General features: G+C 37.1%; 1 protein-coding gene across 2 annotated transcripts in view; it reads right to left on the bottom strand.

The window, feature by feature from the left end:
* The window catches only part of LOC111151161 (crumbs 1, cell polarity complex component), a 137,287-nt gene that overhangs the window by 50,863 nt on the left and 64,860 nt on the right, over window positions 1–21,564 (bottom strand). For both annotated transcript variants that reach the window (XM_022508957.1, XM_022508958.1), the window contains one exon: window positions 85–1,041. In XM_022508957.1, the coding sequence (XP_022364665.1) occupies window positions 85–1,041 (957 nt within the window). The remainder of the gene's footprint in view (window positions 1–84; window positions 1,042–21,564) is intronic.

The following is a 21,564-nucleotide window of genomic DNA, read 5'->3' as shown; positions in this document are numbered from 1 at the left end:
TCATAACAGGAATGGCCCAATGGCTGTTTTTGTTACCACACTGTTCTGAGGCACTGTCCTCCTGGGTGCCTAGCCCTTTCTCACCTCTCAGGCAGTTTCGGCCTTTGTGGGGTCTGTAGCAATCACACTGGTAATTCAGCCACAAGTTGATGCAGCGTCCTCTGTTTTGACAAGGTTGTCTTTCACACCAATCCCTTCTCACGCAGCCTGCCTTGACATTTAAAGACGAGCCAGATGAAATGGCCTCTGGAGTAATGTGATTCAAATCAATTTTAATGTCTTGGAGACAGCCTACAAATGAAGGTGTGGATGGTATATTATAGAGGTTAAGCAAAGCAATGACATTGCTGGCCGTTTCTCCAGGTAAACCACCCAAAAAGGAGTTTTGAAAAGCACATATTGATTGATCACTTTCAAACGGAGAAGGAGCTTTCATGATGCATTTCTCCTTACAAGAGTTGTCAAGTAAAGTAAGGGTCACAGCCTCTGCAAACATCACCTCCACTGAGTGCCATTCTCCGTCACTGGTGTTGTGGGAAATGTAGAGGAGCACCTTTGACTGATTATTGACTTGGATTGATAAGTGAATGTAGCCACTTAGCAGCTCCAACATTATAAATGTGTCCCTGTTGCCTCGGAAAAGTAGGAGGGCCGTTGGCTGAACAGTCTGGAACCTGAGGGCTATGTGACACGCTAAGCCCTCGCCTGTAACTGGGCCACTTGTGATCCACAAGAAGCCATCGCCCTCAAAAGAAAGTGTGGTGACAAGTTCACACAATGACCCAGTGTAGCCAGAGGGACACAGGCAGCTGAATCCATGCTGGCCATCTTGGAAGTGAGGGATGCATATTCCATTATTCAGACACTGGTGATGGGTACATCCCAGGAGAATATCAGAACAGTTCCTTCCTCCATAAAATGTTCCCGAGTGGTTATCAAATGGGCAGTGGCAAGTATAACGACCAGGTAAGTTCTCACAGGTACCACCATTCTGGCAAGGGTTTGAAGAGCATTCATCCAAGTCTTCTTCGCAGTGGATCCCTGTTAAATAATAAAGAATCGGTTGAGATTGCATATGTTGAGATCAAAAATACAAGTTTCGCATGATTTCCATGTATGATCTGCGGAAGTGGAGAGCTAGCTCAGTTTTAGGACTATAATGGAACAAAATATGAATAGTTTTCAAGGAAGTTAAAATTGATTATATCATTCTGTGTGTGTTGTGCAGGCAAGTGCAATCACGGAAGACCCTCAATTCTTCCTCTAGAAATAGGCTATTTACCAAATATAGGGGTTGACTCAAACTACTATTGTCAGACATGTACGTGGCACTCAGTATCATAAAAATGATAACAGAGAAAAAGCGATGCTTGATAACAAATTATTTACGTGGGGATTCCATTCTCTGATACTGTTTATCCTGTCCCAGACTGCTGATTTTACTCTTTTCTACTTGAAATTGGTGATTTTACCTCTTACCTTGTTTTTATCTCCCCATAATCCCTAAAACTAAAGTTTTCCAGATATACAGATGGTCTAGACAACCCTCACCATGGACAGCTTCTAAGATGAAGAAAGGCCCTGTTTACTCCTGTGTACTCCTTTCCATAATTCCATAAACCATGAAATATATCCCATAACATGCTCTTAGAGTTTTAACTTCACTTTCCTTTCCTCTTTTTCCTGATTCCAAGTCTCTAATTAGAGAATTATTAGAATTCATGTAATGAAAGTAAGAAGAAGAACTAGAACACCTTTCAAGAGTGATGGTTATTGCTTTTCCAGTGAAGATCAAACAAAGAGGTTAACAATGATTGACATGTATAGAGCACTGTTTGGTTTTCCCGACACCTTCATCTACATAATGTGTCTGTGGCTACCACATTCTTCTGAGGTTTTCAGTGTGGGTTTTCTCAGCTTTCTTTTACAGAAGATACTGAGGCTTAGAAAGACTGAAGTCTAAACTCCAAAGCACTCCCACAATCTGGTTTCTACGTTTTTAAAATCCAATCTGACATCATCTGTTCTTTAATTGATAACTTAGTGCATTCTCACTTATTGTTATTACTAATACGTGTTCTTACTTTCCCATTTAATTCCCTACCTACACATATGTATTAAAAGTACATAAAATATATACAAAAATAAAACGTTAAGTAGAAAGTTTAAATTACAAAAATTTAATCAAAGGCTCTTATACTGATAGGGTTGGATCTGAATTTTAGCAAGGCCCTAAGCAGGTTACATTCATTTTTTTGTGTCCTGTTTTCTTATCTACAAAATGGAGTTAATAATCGTCCTTACATCACAGGGCTTTTAAAAGTTAGAATTAATCCCACATCTACATGATGATCATCTAACATGATCATAAGATGATCGCAACATTGTTTGATATAATAAATTATCAATCAGTGTTGGCTGTTATTAAGAAGTAATAACCAAAGGAAATACCCTCTAATGACCAAATTCAAAACAATAGTATAGTCATTGAGAGAGACTGTTTGGAAGGTGTGGGCCTATGGAGTGACCCACAAATTGCATAACTTTACATAATAAGCACATTAGGCTAGAATCTCATTATATTATACTCTTCATGAGGGAAGAGAAAGTGTCTGTTTTATTCACCAAAATATGTCTAAACCATAGCATAGTGTCTTGCCCACATTTGACACTTGGTAATTTTTGAATTGATTAATGAAGACCTTTGTAAGGTGATTAAAATATTTATAATGCATTTAATCTGATCCAATCTAAAACCTGAAGTGCTCTTCTTATGCAAATTTTCAGATAAACGTATCCATTGTTAATCTTTGCCCTCTGCCATTATGTATGCCATCTAGACTTTTCATAAGATTGTGTTATATTTTTACACTACTTGGATTGCTTTCACACAAGCTCGTTGATCAAAAGTATTTCAAGCTCTGTGAGAAGAGTGAACATTTATTCTCTTAGAACCTCCCACAGCACCTCTAGAGGGCTGAGCATATATGCATTATGAAAAGCTTGATGAGCAGGAAAAGTAAAACCAAATTGAACTGATTTATTTGTTTTGCTTTTTAAAAACGATTTTATTTATTTATTTGACAGACAGAGACCACAAGTAGGCAGAGAGGCAGGCAGAGAGAGAGAGAGGAGGAAGCAGGCTCCCCGCTGAGCAGGGAGCCTGATGCAGGGCTCGATCCCAGGACCCCAAGATCATGACCTGAGCCGAAGGCAGAGGCTTAACCCACTGAGCCACCCAGGTGCCCTGAACTGATTTATTTATTATGTAATCATCCTTATAAGTAAAGAAAACTGACACAGGAATTATAGGCTATATTCTAAAGGATTGTTTTAGTACAAATTTAATTTAACTGAATTTATGAAAAATACAAACGTTTGTATTGGAAGATTTTTTTTTTAAAGATTTATGTATTTATTTGAGAGAGAGAGAAAGAGAGTGAGAGCATGCAAGTGAGTGGGGGAGGGGCAGACGCAGAGGGAGAGAGAGAATCCTGGAGCAGACTTCCCACTAGGCATGGAGCCCCGATATGGTGGGGCTCTATCCCAGGACCCTGAGATCTGACCTGAACCGAAATCAAGAGTCAACTGCTTAACCAACTGAGCCACCCAGGTGCCCCTGTCTTGGAAGATATTTTACTTAAATTTGATTTTCATAGGATTTTGAGGCAAAAACACTGATCAGTAATCATTAATTAGGAGGAATGCAAAAAAACTCATGGGTCATAATCAAAGCTAAGTACTTTATTTTCCCTCCCACTGTGACTTTACATACATTTAATTCAGGGAAAACTTTTCCTTCCCTGCTCTGTTCCTCCATCTGAATCCCCAGAGACCCCCGTGAGTCAGACATTGCTTCTCCTTTGACCGGTTGCTATCCCTGTGTCTCCCCAGCCCCTTCACTCTTGGCTTACTGAGGTTCTCGTTTTCACCAACTCTCTCTGTTGGGGCTCCCTCGCCCTCTGACGGAAGCTTGTTGGGCAGGATCTCCTTCACACTGACTACTGATTGATATTCCTACCATGAGTTCCCCATGCGGGCCTGGGGGCTCATGTGACTTTGACCTGTGGTTGGAGGGGGGCACACTGACTTCCCTGCACAACTCAGCAGCCTTTCTCACTCTCTCTCTTTCCTGTTGCCTTAGGTTAGATTGTAGATTCCTCCATTAGCTAGAGAATCTGGTCTAAGTTACCTATGCCACCCAGCCCCTCCTCAAATTCAGGTAAGACTGGATTCTTCTTAAAGCAACTTGTTCTGCTTGGGGTCAGGATCTAGCTACCAAAACCTAAAACTGGGCGGTGGGGTACAACTCAAAGCACAGCAACAAAATTCTCCCAAAAACTCTTGTTACAGACTCATTGCTTCAAAATGCCTTTTAAGAACTGTCATATATACTTAAAATGCATAAACATTTCGAAGCCTAAAGCCTAGGATTTGACATTCTGCATCACAGTTTTGTTGTTGTTGTTTTTTGCTTTGGTACCTCACAGTGACCCTATCCTGACCTCTTAGTTGAAACTTCAGTGTATTGGTTTTTCAAATTTACAAAATATCTTCTCTGTGCCCTACTCTCACAGAGGATGGCAAAGTAGAAGAGACAGACCTGGCCTCAATATGCCTACCCTGATAATATTATATTATAATTACATTAGAATAACATACATATTTATGAAAATACAATGTAAAGAGCAGGTTCCCAATGAATGTGTGGTTAATATGTGAGGTTCAAACTCAGGGGACCTCAGAGAAGATTTGCAAATTTGTCTCCAGACAGAGATAACTCTTCAGCCTGGCCAGGTAAGGAAGGCTGGAAGGAGATAGGATTTAGTACAGGTTTTTGAGTATGCATCTATTGACAAAAAAGTATGCAGAAATAACTGGCTAAACAAAAACAGATCAATGGAAAAGCATAAGACATTTAGAGGTGATGGTGAATTTATCAATCTTGTTGGTATAGAGGATTTATGTAGGAAAAATCAAGTCAGAAAGATTAAATACAGCCAACTTGGAGAAGGCCTGGGGATATGCAGTTTTTATCGTTTTGCTTTATTTATTCATCTATTCGTTTATTTACTTTCTGAATGCAGGGGCAAAAAATGGGTAATTGTTGAATGGAGAACCAACATGGTTTCTCAAAAAGATCAGTGACACAGGGACTTGTCACAATAAAATGAGAAGAAACCAGACACAATTAGACACAGAGACAGCTACTAAAATTGTTCACACCTAAGACTGTTAGGGCCTGCTACAAGACATTTAAGTCCTGGGGCACCTGGGTGGCTCAGTGGGTTAAGCCTGGGCCTTCAGCTCAGGTCATGATCTCAGGGTCCTGGGATGGAGACCGGCATTGGGCTCTCTGCTCAGCAGGGAGCCTGCTTCTCCCCGCCTCTGCCTACTTGTGATCTCTCTCTCTCTCTCTGTCAAATAAATAAATAAAATCTTTAAAAAAATAAATAAAGACATTTAAGTTTAAATTTCCGGTATTACTCATTCATTCATCCTTGGTCAGCAAGTAGGGGCAAATAGTAATCCTTTCTTCTCTGTTGCTTATTATATTTTTTCTTATGATTCTTAAAGTTAATACATTTGATCTTTCACAAAATAACTACCAATAACTTGATTATGTTTTTCCTTTAAGTATAAGCAGAGAAGCTAAATTTTAGATTTTACCATCATAGACAAAATTAAAAAAAAAAATTTAAAAAGAGAAGAGAAAGCCTGTATTAAGTCTAAAGCATATAAACAGAATTAGATATTAAAAGTAGAACAACACACAGTTATTTGTACTTTTGCCCTATTTAAAACCAGTTCTATTAACATCTCCAATGTAAAATAAGGTCAGACATATTTAATTGAAGAACCCAGCAAACTAAAAGTGGGAAACAAGATTGTAACTTCTTTTATTGGCTATTCTACTGGCTGGCAGAGAATAAGATCTGCTGTCAATCAAGATAAAGGGATTAGGGATTACCTGTGTCATTCAGTCTTCTTAATGGGGCTTTAGTTGACTATGAATTGGTTATTTATGTCCATGTACTTAGAGTATGAAGTGGATTGCTTGAAGCTTACTGTTGTTTTTTTTCTGTGAACCAGTTTATTTAATTAACTAAAAACTGTCACTTTATTTTATTTTTCTAAAGTTCTTTTAGTTTGGTATCTGGTTCTATTATAAGACTATTTCAAAAATAATCATAGGGAAAATTTTTACTATCTGATATATCCCATATTTTCATCAGAATATATAATATTAATGGATCAAAAAGATATAGACTTTGTTTAATACAAATTATCATTGACTATTAAAATGACTTTTAGTTCCATTCTCACTTTGCTGAAAGTCATAGTTAATAAAATATCTAATAAAAAATTATTTCTACAAAAACTTGTATACAAATGAGTCTCATCTTTCTCTATTTTAATTGATTGGATATTTTTATTTTAATAAATCGAAATCCAAGAAAAAATGGAATATAAAGACCAAGAGTTCAGTGCATAAATATTTCCTTTACTCATTGCTTTGCGTGAATTTATTTCACTCGAAAGTTCAAATCTTCCCTTGATAGTAATATTTATCATATCATTAACATAAATTGTTAAATAAACATCTTAAAAACTCTAACAGTGGTATCAGTTAGCTTATATAAGTAATAAAAAAAAGAGTTACCTATGAGCATTGTCATTAAAATGTGAAAACCTTGTGTCTTGGATCCAAACATTTTTCTGTAGAAAGAGAGATCCATCCAAACACCTACTAGGTTGACAAAGCCAGTTCCTGATGATTTCATACCATTTCCAAAAGTGGGGGCTTGTTTTTCAACGTCGCCCTCTTTCTCTCAGGTAAAGTGTGTGGACTTAGTCTTGCCTCGTTCCCCTCCCAGACTGGGTCAGTGGGGCTTAGTGTAAGACCCATTTATGCTGCTTACCAAGCAGACTTGTTATATTTTTAGATACTCTTTCTACTTAACACATGGTACCTCCCCTTTTCAAGTCAGACTAGTGAATGTTACTATGATCCTACACTACACATGGATATTATTACCCTAGAAAAATGAGTTTTGGGGAGTCAAATAAGATTGGTATTATCTAGTAACTTTTAATACAGAAAATTAGAGCTTGGTTTCATTTTTCTTCACAACAATGGGAATGCTAGTAGGCTTTTTGGTTTTAATTTTTTTCTGTTTTGCTTTTGAATGAGTAGTTAAGAAATTCTGGGCAATTTCAAATCTACTGATATCTATGCAAGGAATGAAAACGAGAAATTAAGAAAATAGCAGGAGACTTTCCTGGGTCTAATCTTCAATTTAGACTTCATTAGACTTTATTGGACTTCTCTGAGATTGTGCCAAGAGTTAATTGTGTGGTGCTCCCAGACTTAAACTCCATTTTCTATGAAAGAATAACTATTTTCTATTACTCTTATATATAATTGTATTTTATTTATTATTTTATATATTATTTTGTTTATTTTATTTATTGATTTTGATTTTTTTATAATTTTTATAAAGCAGGATACTCTGAATAGGTAACGTGTTTGGGACATATTTAGAGAAAATGGGTGGTTGACTTTCTTTCTTTTCTTTTCTTTCTTTCTTTCTTTTCTTTTTTTTTACATTTTCTGAGAGGGGGACCTGAAGACCTACAGAGGATTCGCCTGGAGAGTATAGACTAGAAGGTCACTGAGTCCCACAGACTACCATAGTTCCTGAAATTCTAACCATTAGAGAGCAATTTCTTCAGGCTGAGACCTTATCTCTTGGAAACCTTAGTAAAGATGAAAGTAAGACCTGAGAGGGGTGGTAACTATATCATGAGGCTGTTGTTAGGGCTTTATCATGGACTAGTATCTGACCTTCAAAATCTGCCATGGAACTGATGTCAGAGAAGTTGTGAAGGAAACCAGGAGATCAGGCAGAAAAGATGTAAAGCAAAAGACATTGCAATAGTGTATTTTTTCATTCATTTATTACTCATTCATCCTTCTAACAGATGCTGGAGCTAGAGATATGATGATGAGTGAAACTTGACATAGTCCTGCTTCATGGGGCATAGAGTTTAGTCAAGTATACAGTCGTAGAGACTGTTGGGCATACAGGGACCCCGGAGACTGAAGGAAGAAGTTAATCCACTGGGGCTAGCTGGTGAAGGTGGGTGGGGAGGGGAGGCGACATATTCAGAGTTCTTATTAATGGATCATCTTGGAAAGAGTTTCTAGTAGTCCTCAGGGATCCAGAATGAAGTAGAATAAATATTGACTAAAGATCAAATGAAAATGTGTTTTAATCCCAGCTTTAATACTTATGAGGCTATGAACTTGGGCAAATAGCTAATTTAAGTTGAAGTTTCTTCATCTATGAAGTGGACACAGTAAAGTGCATTAAACAGTTATTTTTGTGTATACAAAATGAGAATTGTAAATGCTTGGAGCATAGTAGTCATTCAAAATCATTTCAACAGGTTTTTTTTTGTTTTTCTTTTTTTGCTTTGGGAGGGAGTGAATGTCAATACAAATTACTTGGATAAAACTGTAAAAAGCATGCTTACCAAATTTGTAGGCAACATGAACTTGTTAAAGATCATGAATACTCAAAACAAAAATAATGATTACCTACCCAACAGTTTTTTCCCTAACACAACCTCCCCACTTTCCTTACGAGTAGAACATGCTTCCCACCAAAAAGGATGTAAGTGACAAATACAGTTTTTCACCTCCTCCTCTACAAGCTGGGTCATAGGCAAGTGATTCAATCCTGGTCAGTAGGACCTGAGAGGAGTTCTGCTAGGGGAAGTCATTCCTAATATAAAAAAGATATGCACCTGGGGGCGCCTGGGTGGCTCAGTGGGTTAAAGCCTCTGCCTTCGGCTCAGGTCATGATCTCAGGGTTCTGGGATCGAACCCCGCATTGGGTTCTCTGCTCAGCGGGGAGCCTTCTTCCTCCTCTCTCTCTGCCTGCCTCTCTGCCTACTTGTGATCTCTGTCTGTCAAATAAATAAATAAAATATTAAAAAAAAAAAAGATATGCACCTTTAGCTTGCACAGACGTGTTCCTGAAACTGCATTAGCCATGTTACAGCCCTAGAGGGACAAATCTAAAAAACATGCAAGATACTGAGAATGGGATCCTTGTTAAGTCAGATTTTGTTGTGACCCCAAAGCATCCTAACCAATGATTTTACAATTACCAGGATCAAGAATGGTCTTTATAGGCTTAAATGATTCACTCCAAAAGGAACTCTATCAAAGAAAAATATGTAAATTTGTACATTTTTTCCTTAAATTTTATTAAATTTTAAACAAACTTAGAGTGCATAAAAACTGGGTAGGGCATGAGGGCATGAATTAGAAAAAATGGCAGGATGTACACCCTGGAAATGTACACTACAGTTGGAAACAGATGTATACCCAGCACCATGGACAGAGCTAAATAACGTGATGCCAAATGAAAAAAAAAAGGGAAGAAAGAAAATGGGAACTTTAACACAATACATACGTATTAACAAAACAAGAATGTATATGAATACATGCAGACTGAAGTATATATAGCCAATATATTACTGAGATTTCCAAAAGAAGAGGAGAAAAATATGAATGGGGGATAAAGGAAATCAATAGAATAGAATAGAATAGAAATAAAACAAGGAAGCCAAGATTCTCACGTAAACTAAACAAGACAGTTTTCTGTAAACTGAGATGGCTTAACTCTTTTGAGATTAAACAACCACAAAATTCGATGGAGAAGTCATAGTTTATCAGTTGAAGGTGGAGCAGTTTCAATTGATAATAAATTTAATAACAATCGATGATAATCAGCATTGACATTATGAAATGTAGCTTATGGTTTACTTTCATATATATTATCCCAATTTTCTTGGAAGTATGGGGCCATGATGATATAGCTTCCAAAATTTTATATGGCTCTGAGGCTGTCACCGTGAATGACAGTTTCTAGGATCAAAGAAATGCTAATCCCTCTGTAAGTCTGGTTTTGATCTCAAAATATTCATATTAAGTTTTGAGTCCTTCAAGAGGACAAGAGGCATGCTCCAATAAAGAAATCTAATAGAATAGTAAGTTTACTTGAAATCATGTCATTAGAGAAATTTTTGAAGAAAACAAAGATATTTAACCTGGAGAAAAGCAAATACCAGGCCCTTTATGGAGCTGAAAGCCCATGCCATGACGTTTTATGTTTTATTTTTTTCCACTGGGGAAAACGGGCATAAATGGTAAGACACCATAGAATGGTACATTTATGCTCATTTTGCAGAATCTTCCAGTAGTTGATGCTGATCAAGCATTGAATCAGCTGTCCTAGGAGACAGGGCGTTTCCTGACATTGAAGATGTGCAAAATCGGAAAGGATGTTTTAGATGAAATTTAGGAAAGGGTGGGATGTGGAGTTCAATTGCCTCTGAAGACTCTTCCAGTCCTGATAGTCAATCCTTATTTCTAAGTAAAGAGTATGCTGCATGCGTCATTTCTAAGTAGATAATATAAGTAGGTGGAGAATATGCTGAATATAGTAAGCTCTACCATCTCTGTAACTTTGTCACAGTTTTAAAAATCTATAAAAAAAGGGGAAAGCAATACTTTCCTCAGAGGACTGCTATAAGTTAAATGAGACGACTGCTCAAAGTGCTTCTGGAGCACCTCTTGTCCTGCCATAATTCCCTGCCTCCATTTTTTATTTATTTATTTATTTTTAATTTAATTTAATTTTTTTTAATATTTGGATTTTTAAAAAAAATATTTTATTTATTTGGGAGAGAGAGAGATCACAAGTAGGCAGAGAGGCATGCAGAGAGAGGGGGGAAGCAGGCTCCCCGCTGAGCAGAGAGCCTGATGCGGGGTTCAATCTCAGGACCCTGAGATCATGACCTGAGCCGAGGGCAGAGGCTTAACCCACTGAGCCATCCAGGTGACCCTTCCTACCTCTATTTTTAATTGCTGAAGAGTACAGTTAGGTTTCATGACATCCCTAAAGGTTCTCTGGGTTGATTATGATTAAATTTCATTTTTCCAGCGGTCACTCTAAGTGACCTCAAGAATCCAGAACATAATCAAGAATCAAGATAAAGTTAGGATTTATCTTAAAATCTTCTATGTTTAAAAACAGACTGCAGAGTTCATTCACTACTTCCTCAGACCCTCATTCATCATTTGTTATTTTAGACACAACAGAAATAAGCTTGATTATCAGTATCAGAGCTTGCAGTGAAACAGAATCAGCAAAAGAAAGGGATGGGGTGGGGAGGGCTACCAGGGGACTTTTCAGCAACAGGAAATGAGAGTTGGGAGTTGGACCATGAATGTAGGTGGATAGAACTAAGACTCACTGAGACCCAAATCTGTGCCAGGCACTGTGTTAAGGACTTCATTTAAACGCTTCAATAAATGATGAAGACTATGTTGCCACCCTCATTTTACAGAATATGAAACTGAGTCAAGTTGTGAGTGGTGCCTCAGGGCCTCTAACTCCTGAGATGAGTCTTTAGTTTTTTTCCTCTCCAATGCGCTGCCTCCAAGGAAAACAATATAGTGAGCTACCATAAAATAATATTAAACAGCAGTTTGGAGACACTGAAAATAGGAGGAAATTGTTACCTATCTCAAGGCCTAGGACAATGACAGAAGTTAATAAAGGAAGTCACCAATAAATTTAAATAAAAATTGCATGCGATATTTTTTTTGTTCAGAAATGCAAGAAAACTGGCAACATAGCTCTGAAGTATTTTAAAGCAAAATGAGGAAAAGAAAAGAGTTTCCCAAGAAAATTATAAAAATGTATTATGCAAAAGCTCTTTTATGTGGGCCACGCCCAAGATGAATGGTATCAGAAAAATGTTGTATGGTTGGTGATTTAGTTTGTTTATTAAGATTGTGTATATGTGCAACATACACAAAGCAAAGGATTAGATTTTTCAGTATCCATTCCTATGTTCTATTTTGTTATTACACTATTTTAAAGTTATGATTTGAGACCCACACACACGCGTGCGCGCGCGCACACACGCGCGCGCTCTCTCTCTAGACCTGACATTTGTTCAAAACCATACAGTAGCTTAGATAAAAAAAAATTCGGAGCCCAGAGGAAGATTTGATTCAGTCTATTGTGTGAAAAGTATTCTGAGATCTTCAAACGAAAGACAAAATAACTGCCACAAAGCTTTGCATTTCAGTTCTACGTTTTACTTGATTTTGCACTTCAAAAGTCACACTTTGAAGCTCAGTGGATATAGTTAAGTGATTTTTAGTTTTTTGGATTTTTTTTCTTTTTTCTTTCTCTTTCTTTCTTTCTTTCTTTCTTTTTTTTTTTTTACGGACTAACAAGTAGAAAATACAGCATAGCACAGGCTCACTCTTGTTGTCTTTACTTTGAAACGTAATTTCAGAGAAACTCAATCCAGTTCAACCAGAGCTATCCTAATTGGCTTTGATCAGTAAATCATCAGAAATGGCTCTGCTCTTGCTTGGTCCTTTTTCCCTCTTCTTGTCAAAAGTAAATGATTAAACACTGCAGTTACGGGGAATTACAAAAACCTGCTTTGTATGGGGTTGGATGTGTTGCTAGTCCTGTAATGTTTGCTTTCTCTCTGCCACGGTAAGAATTGGCTTTACATTCTTTAGGAGGGCTGACTGTCCTTTCTCACAAATTTATTTATATTTTTGCTCTGCACAGCCACAAAAATAATGTCAAAGGCCAAGCAAATTGCTGACCTGGTACAGCCTGACGTTCAAGGCTCCCGACAATCTGAGCTCTATTTATTCCCTTTCCAGTGCCCCCCCATTACTTTCCCCACTATTCACTACATAAAGAGTCTGTATTAAAACCTTTTTAGGAGAGTAAAACTTAAAGTATTTCCAAAGCTCTCTCCCACTCTTGAGTTATTCAAAAACCCAACTTTCTTTCAGGGTTCAGCTTGGTGGGCCCTTAACCCTGCGGCATTCTTTCCCTCCTGTCAGGCATGCACTGTCCTCAAACATCTGAGGCTTGTCTATCCAGAACTCAGCATAGATTACATTGTACTGCGATTTACTGTTTAATGTTTGTGATGTGCTTTTCTCTAACTGTATTATAAGGTTTGTAAGTGTGAATGCCTCCTTCTAGCTTTACTTTCTAGTGTACTGATCATTGAATACAAGACTATACGCTGTGAGCTGCCCTCTGTGTGTGCTTGATGAAGGGTGGGCAATACTGTCATAAGTTTCCAAAATTCAAGCAAATTTGCAACCAGCCTCCTCCTGCATAGAAGCAGTTTAATGCATCAGAAGACAGCACGAACTTTTATATAAGTGTTTGGACCTGACATTCATAGATGTCTAAATCATCCATGAATGGACATTACTGGTCTACTGATCCCTTGAAAATATACGAAATATTGTGATTTGTTGTTACTGTATTTTGTGCTTCCTCTGGGTAGAGAATTTATCGGAGCGACTCTCTAATAGTATTAGAAATGCTTAGTGGAGGTATGTGTTCCAAAGTGTGCGTTCCTAAGATTCAGCTCTAGAAACTCTGATTCTATAAACCTGAATTAGGCCCAGATTATTGGCATTTTTACAGGCATCCCAGGTAATTCTGATAATGGTCCTCAGACATGGTCTAAAATTTCAACAAGATTTCAAAGGGATATTTTATCCCAAAAAAGCTCATGAAACTCTGTTTGAGGAAAGAAAACGCTTATACAGATACAGATTTTATCTACCCATTAAAACATATTGATTTGGGGAACCTGGTTTTGAGGTGACATTTTATTTTTTATTTTTACTTATTAAGTCGACATCTTAAACGGTCCCTAACCACGGCAGTGGCTTTCAGAACAAAAAAAAAAAAAAATAAGTTGATAGAGGTTTCTTGTTAAAAGTCTGGAACTACTTCACCAAAATATTTCTTTAAAATTACTATGTATCAAAACTTGAAGTCTCAACTTACCGTGGATCATACCATATGCTGCCTATTAACTGATTAAATCTCATTATGTCCCTCATAAGATAAACAGAACATATTAAATATGCACCAGGGCATTTCCTCCCACATTTTTGTATTTTTCCTCTAATCATTTTTCCATTTCACCCTTAGTACATTCTTAAGATTTAAAAAAAAAATTGGCATAATGTAGCTATTTGTACAAACTGACATAATTTCATAACTGTTTTCCAAATATTAATGACTAGACTATTTAATAAATAGAGAAGAGGAAGGTGTTTGGGGGCCAAATGTTCTAGTTAATGCTTCCACGGAATGTGTGCTCCTACTGGAGATCATTTAGTTCTTCTGAGTCTCAGCTTTGTCAGTAGCAAAGGGGAAGTGAGCACCTTGTCCTGCTAGCCTCTACATGCTGTTGTGAGAACTGAATAGGCAAGTAATATGCAAATACTTTGGAAAATATAAAGTACCACACAACTGTAGAGTTATATATTTCTCTAAATGTTTTCAATTTGTTGTTTGGTTTTAAAAAAGTAAAAATCCCATTATATTAAAGATTAAGTAACAAAAGAATCGTTTGAAATGTTAATTTATGTTAGAAATATGTGTTTTATAAATATAAAGTCTAAGCTATTTAATTAAAATGTGCAGAACATTAAATACACGATTAGCACTGCCTCTGTACTGTGTTCAGATCATTGTGCTAAGTATTTAAATATTATTTACTTATAAGAAATAAACACTGTTTATAGTTTCTTCCTTTCTTTTTTTTTTTTTTTTTAGAGAGGGGCGGGGCAGAGGAAGGGGGAGAGAGAGAATCTTCGGCAGGCTCCACGCCCAGTGCAGAGCCTGATATGGGGCTCGATCTCACAACTCAGAGATCATGACCTGAGTGAAAATCAAGAAGCAGACTCTTAACCGACTGAACCACCCAGGCACTCCTCCAGTTTATTTCTTACAACTTCACAGTGAGATAAGTATTATGAAGCTGAACAAATTGAAACTGAGCTTACAAATTTGCCCAAGATCATGGAATTATCAAGGGACAGAGCCAGAATTTATATTCTGATCTGGCAGTGTCCAAAGACCATTGAATTAATGATTATGTTATTTTGTTACTCAAAGTTTTCTTTATGCTTACTCTATACCTGTCATATGTGTAGCTATATTGTGGTCACAAGAAATAAGTTTGAAAAGTACAAACAACAGTGACAGCCGTCAACAATAGTAATAATGGCTTTTTAACAGGAACTCATCTGTCTATCATCTATTTAGAAGCTCCTGTCCATGTCCTACTAAAATACGTATGAAGACATGACAAAGATGAGGGCTAATAAAATAACTAAAAAATAAAATTAAAAGATAACTTACTATCTGAACTGAAGAAAGTGCCTAACTATAAAATCAAAGGAGAAGAATTAAACAAAGCCAATGTAATACATAAATATAAGACAAAACAAAAAGTAGCAACGGAAGTGATAACTGAAGATATCTCATAAACCCCATCCCCTGAAGGGAGAGTCTGAAGACACGGTCTGTATTAATGAGAAAAATTAGAGAAACAGGCAATGCTACTCAGCTGTTTTTTAGAGGCAGGCAGAGTACAATTTCCCTCTTCCATCCTTATATTCGTTCTTTCTACATGCCTTCAGAAGTGACAACTTGCAGAGAAAATGAGGCAAAGGTAAAGACAGATAAGTATACTTTGTATAATGCATCCCACAAGTGCCATTAAAGTGCCCGCCTGTGAAGGGAAAACCCTGGCTGGAACTGGAACTTTGCCTGTATTCCACTGGTCTGAAGTATCTGCCTGGTAGGTAAGATCTCACTTCAGCAGTACTGCAACCGATGAGTACCAGCCACCTAAAGCTGAGCAGGAACTGCCTTCCTACTGCTGACCTGAGGTGGAAATCCAGCCATGACCCAAGGTAGTCAGTGAACATGCACGATGTAGCTTGCAAATTTATTCTGTCGGCAAACACCGACAGAATAATCACTGGGTCTAGCTGTGTCCTTGCTAAGGAGACAGGATTGAGATCATGTATAAGTTAAGATGATTTGGCATCAAGGAGTATAAAACCTAAATGAAATTTGCTCAAATAGTGGTTACTGGCTCATTCAAGAGACGTCTAAGAAAAGACAATGTCATGGTTGTTTGACCTCAAGGCTCAACAAGGTGAAGAATAAAGGTATCTACCAGCTCTCCACTCTGCTGGGTGAAGGCTCAACTTCATCCCAGAGCTATTCTCATAGTTATGGGATGGCTGTAAATGGCCCCCTATCTATATGTTTCCTCATTCATATCCTTTCCTTAGGTCTTCCTTAAGAACAAATAAGAACTCTTCTAGAAACCACCAGTAAATCTCTACTTACATCCTTTCCTAAAGGAATTAGTGGCAGGTAAAGAGAAGGGATTGGATTACACTTTGAGACTGAGAGTGGAATCAGCTTCCCTATGATAGAAAAAGCTAGAAAAAGGGGGTTATATTAAGAAAATTAACACTCTTTTAGGATGGAGTAAGGAAAAAGGGAATGCACGGTGGTTGATACATATCATATATCCATCACACATCCCTAGTGCTCCACAAAAGAAAGAAAATATTACTCTCAGAAGTCAAATAATTTATTTTTTAATTTTGATTTATAAAGTGATATGAAGAAAATTTTAGGAGATTACACTATTTTTGTGATAAGATGCATAAAAACTGGTTGCTATGTGTGACATAGTAAGAAATATATATTTGCTCTCTAACCCCTGTTTCCACATAAGACTCCTAAAACTTGTAATTTCCTGAGTGAAGCTGTTGATAGTAGCATCTTACACAGAGCTCCTAAATCCCTTGGAATTTCCTGGGTGATAAGAGGGTCTTTTGTTAGAGGCAACTTTGGTGGGCTCCTGGATAGCCTCCAGATTAGGGCTGATCACCAGCAGGACCAAGCCAATATTAGTAGCTTGTAAATTTCATCCTTACCCCCACATCCTTCAGGAAGAGAGGGGCTGGAAGTTATTAGCAACCAATCCTATCTACATGATAAAGCTTCCATAAAAATCCCCAAACTATGGGGTGTTGAGAACTTTCAGATTGGTTATATACATCAAAGTGCAAGGGGAGCGTGTTCAGAGAGGGGATGGAAGCTCCACACCCCACCATCTGACATACCTTGCTGGACCACACATCCATTTTGCTGTCCCTGAGTTGTACCCTTTATAATAAACAAAAATGCACATATAATATTCAAGAACTTATGGGACCAGCAAAAGCAAGATTAAGAGCATAATTTATAGTGACAAACATCTATGTCAAAAAGTTAGATGATTTCAAATAAATAACCTAACTTTACACTTCAAGAAACTAGAAAACACACTAAGCCCAAGTCAGCAGAGGGAAGGAAATTATAAAGATTAGGGTTGAAATACATAAATGGAGAATAAAAAACAATAGAAAAAATTGATGAAACTAAGAGTTGGTTTTTTGAAATTAAAATAGACAAACTCTTAGCTAGACTAGCCAATGGAAAAAAGAGAGAAGACCCAAATAAATACAGTCAGAAATGAAAGAGAAGGTATTAATAATCAATGCCACAGCCTTAAGAAAGAAGGAAATCCTGCCATATACAGCAACATGGATGAACCTAGAGGACTTGATGCTAAGTGACATCAGTGAGAAAGAGAAAAAAGACAAATACTGCATGATCTCACTGATATGTGGAATCTAAAGTAGTCAAACTCAGAGAAACAAAGAGAAGAATCGTGGTTGCCAGGCACAGGGGTGAGGGAGAAACAGGAAGGTAGTAGTCAAAGGGTACAGAATTCTAATTATGAAAACTGAGCCACCCTCACAGAATTGAATCCTGCCAACAGCCACGTGAGTGAGCTTGGAATTGGATTACTTCTCCACTGAACCTTCAGCTGAGACCCCAGCCCTGACTCACACCTTCACTACAGGCACAGGAGAGACTCTGAAGTAGAGGGTCCAGCCAAGGATATAACACATAAACTTTGAGGTAATAAATGGGTTATTTTAAGGTGCAGAATTTGGGGAATGACTTGTTAAGCAGTAGTAGATAACTAATACATCGCAATAACTCTCTGAGAGAAGTAGCATTACAATCCCTGTTTTATAGAAACCAAAACCTCAAAAAAGATTAAATCATTTAACCAAGCATTCATAGTACTAGATACAAGAGGTAGAATTCAAAATCAGATCTGTTTGATTTACTAAACAATGTTCTTACCAACTCTATAATGCTACCATCCTGTTTAAATATTTCCCACAAGCCAGGCACTGTATAGGAACTGGGGATGCAGACAGGAAAGACCTTAAGAAGTTCACAATCTTATTGTGGAAAAATGACAACTAAAGTAATAAACAGTTGCATTAGGGTATCCTAAATGTTACATTCATTAGAGTGCCTAAATGTGAAATTATAATGCACAAAAGTTGTGCATCTAACAGCTTGGAAATAGGGGTGAAGGTGCATCTGAAGGCAGGAGGTAAACCAAGGAAAGTTTCTTCAGGATGACAGCTGAACTAACAGTCATGGAAGGTGAATTAGAAATAACACTGCAGGGGCGCCTGGGTGGCTCAGTGGTTAAAGCCTCTGCCTTCAGCTCAGGTCATGATCTCAGAGTCCTGGGATCGAGTCCCGCATCGGGCTCTCTGCTCAGCAGGGAGCCTGCCTCCTCCTCTCTCTCTGCCTGCCTCTCTGCCTACTTGTGATCTGTCTGTCAAATAAATTAAAAAAAAAAAAAATCTTTAAGAGAAATAACACTGCAAACAGAAAAAAAGCACAAGAAAGTACATAGAAAATGGAATATTTCCTGACTCCTGAAAAAAATAGAAACATATTTTTATTGTGTATATGCACATATATGGACCATCTTTGGGTCTTAGCTCTCTCTATATATATTTTATAGGAAATACATATCTATATTTTATAGGAATATATGTATAATGTATGCATACACTACATATATTACACATATAATATATATATGTAATGATTTGATGCCCTTCATAAAATACACACCTATTTTTAAACTACCTTTTCTCCACTTATTTGCTTTTATATTTGTCCAAAATAAATTAATCATATATGTGTGGTTCTATTCTTGGACTCTCTTGTGTTCCATTTGCCTATGTCTATCCTTTGCCAGTAGCATAATGTCTTGATTGCTGTACCTTTATAGTAGATCTTGAAGTCAGGTAGTATCGAAAAGAACTTAGTTCTTTTCCGATTTGTTTTGGGTATTCCATTTCTTTTGTCTTTCCATAAAAATTTTAGAATCTCATTGTCAATTTGTACCACAAAAAAAATCCTCCTGGTGTTTTGATTTGTACTATAGTTCATAGTTCATACATAGATACATAGTTCATACATAGATCAAATCTGGGAGATTAGGGCGCCTGGGTGGCTCAGTTGGTTAAGCGACTGCCTTCAGCTCAGGTCATGATCCTGGAGTCCTGGGATCGAGTCCCGCATCAGGCTCCCAGCTCCGCGGGGAGTCTGCTTCTCCCTCTGACCTTCTCCTCGCTCATGCTCTCTCTCACTGTCTCTCTCTTCTCTCAAATAAATAAATAAAATGTTTAAAAAAAAATCTGGGAGATTAGATATCTTAATGGCAGTGAGTTTTGCAATCAATGAACATATCTCATGTATATATCTATTTGGGCTTCTATGATTTCTTGTATCTGTGTTTTATAGTATTCAACATGCTAATCTTGCAACTATTGTGTTACATTAATACCTAAGTATTTCAGGACTTTTGTGCTATTGTAAATGATACTTTAAAAAATGGTTCTATTTCAAATTCATGTTCAACACCAGTATACAGAAATGGTTATTTTGTATATTTGCTTTGTATCCTGCAGCCATATTAAACTCATCAGTTCTAGCTGCTTTTTGGAAAATTATTTGAGATTTTCTACTTAAATAATTACATCATCTATTAACAGAGAACATTTTAGTTATTTTTTCCAATTGGTATAACTGGGTTTTTTCTTTATTTTATCATACTGTACTGGCCAGCACCAGCAATACAATATGGTTGAAATGGTTGATAGTGGACAACTTTGCATTATTTTGGTCTTAGAGAGAAAAGAGTCAGTCTTCCAAGTGTCTTTTATACTTACCTTGCTTGAATCTACTCTTTTTATGCCGTTTCTCAAGATATTCATTTCCTTGTATAGATCTGGATTTCTCTCTGGTATTCTATTCTTTCTGCTTGGAAGACTTCACATAATAGAGTATCACAGGCTGCTGGAATGCATTCTCTCAGATTTTGTTTGTCTAAATACAGTCTCTATTTTGCCTTCATTTTTTAAAGACATTTTGACAGGACATAAAATCTCTGGGTTGACTTTTTAAAAAGTATTTTAAAGACGTCATATTAGACACAGTGCCTGATATCTGCTAAGATGCCTACCTTTGCTCCTCTGTATGTAATATATCTTTTTTTCTTTGGCTACTAGACTTTATCTTTGGTTTTCTGTAGTTTCATATGAAGTATTCAGGAGTGTGTGTGTGCGTGTGTGTGTGTGTGTGTGTATTTCTTCTTAGGGTTCTCTGAGATTCTTCAGTTTGGGATTTGATGTCTTTCATTACCACTACTTTTAGAGAATTCTAAGCTGCTTTCTCTTTGAATATTTTGTTTGTTTCATTTCCTCTCTTGCTGGTACTTCAATTATAGGTATGTTAAACTGTTTGATGTCCCAGAGCTCTTGGATATACTGTCTTTTATTTTTTTTAATTTTCACTTTTTTTCTCTTCATGTTCAGTTTGGATAACGTCTATTTACTTATCTTCAAGTTCACTGATTCTTTCCTTAGTTGAAGTTGTAAAAATAATTCTTCATTTCTGACACTATTTTTTAAGCAGTTTATCCAGTTATATTTGACACTTAGAGGAATTTTAACCTCATTGTTGAAATTAACAATCTATGTATGTATAATTCCTTCTTTTTTATTGATCATATTTGATCAATTTATATTGATCATAGTTATTTTAAAGATCCTATCTGCTAGCTCCAACATCCAGACCATCTTTGGGTCTTAGCTTTTAGATGTTCCCATACGCCTGTAGCACAGAGATCATTTCTCTGTATATTCTTGTCTCCTCTGGTGGTAAACTGTTGCTTGTACTTAAATGCTTGCTAGGATGGTGGTAAGGGGTAGGTGTATTCTCTGTTGTGTTAGCTTAGTTTCAGTGTTAGGTAGCCTTCATGTGCTTAGGTCTTCATGTTGGGGATTTTCAACCCCAACTCCTTCTCCCTCTCCTTCTCATGGCAGCCAAAATCAGTCTGCAGCTAATCTGGTACAAGAGAAAATTTCTGATCTCTCTTCCAATGGCGGAAGGCTTCCAATGTTCTAAGTGTTAAGAAACTTATACAAATACAGGAATCTTTTCTGTCTCTCCCAAAAGATAAGAAGCTTTTCTTCTTCTACTCTTCTCCCAGCAGCAATGGGTCTTCCCTGTGCTCTGAAAATGACAAGGTTTACTGTCCCTTCCCCAGTGACTTAAGATTTTTGTTTTATATGAGAGAAGGATCTGAGTAAGGGGTGAGTTTTTTTTCTTCTCTGCAGTGGTTGCTAATCACTTCCTGCACAAGAGAGCAGTTCTCTCTGGTCTGCAGCCCTGA

This window comes from Enhydra lutris, unplaced genomic scaffold (genome assembly GCF_002288905.1).
Source record: "Enhydra lutris kenyoni isolate GAN:26980312 unplaced genomic scaffold, ASM228890v2 scaffoldscaffold25, whole genome shotgun sequence".
Classification (NCBI taxonomy): domain Eukaryota; kingdom Metazoa; phylum Chordata; class Mammalia; order Carnivora; family Mustelidae; genus Enhydra; species Enhydra lutris.
This window is presented reverse-complemented; position numbering and strand designations above follow the sequence as displayed.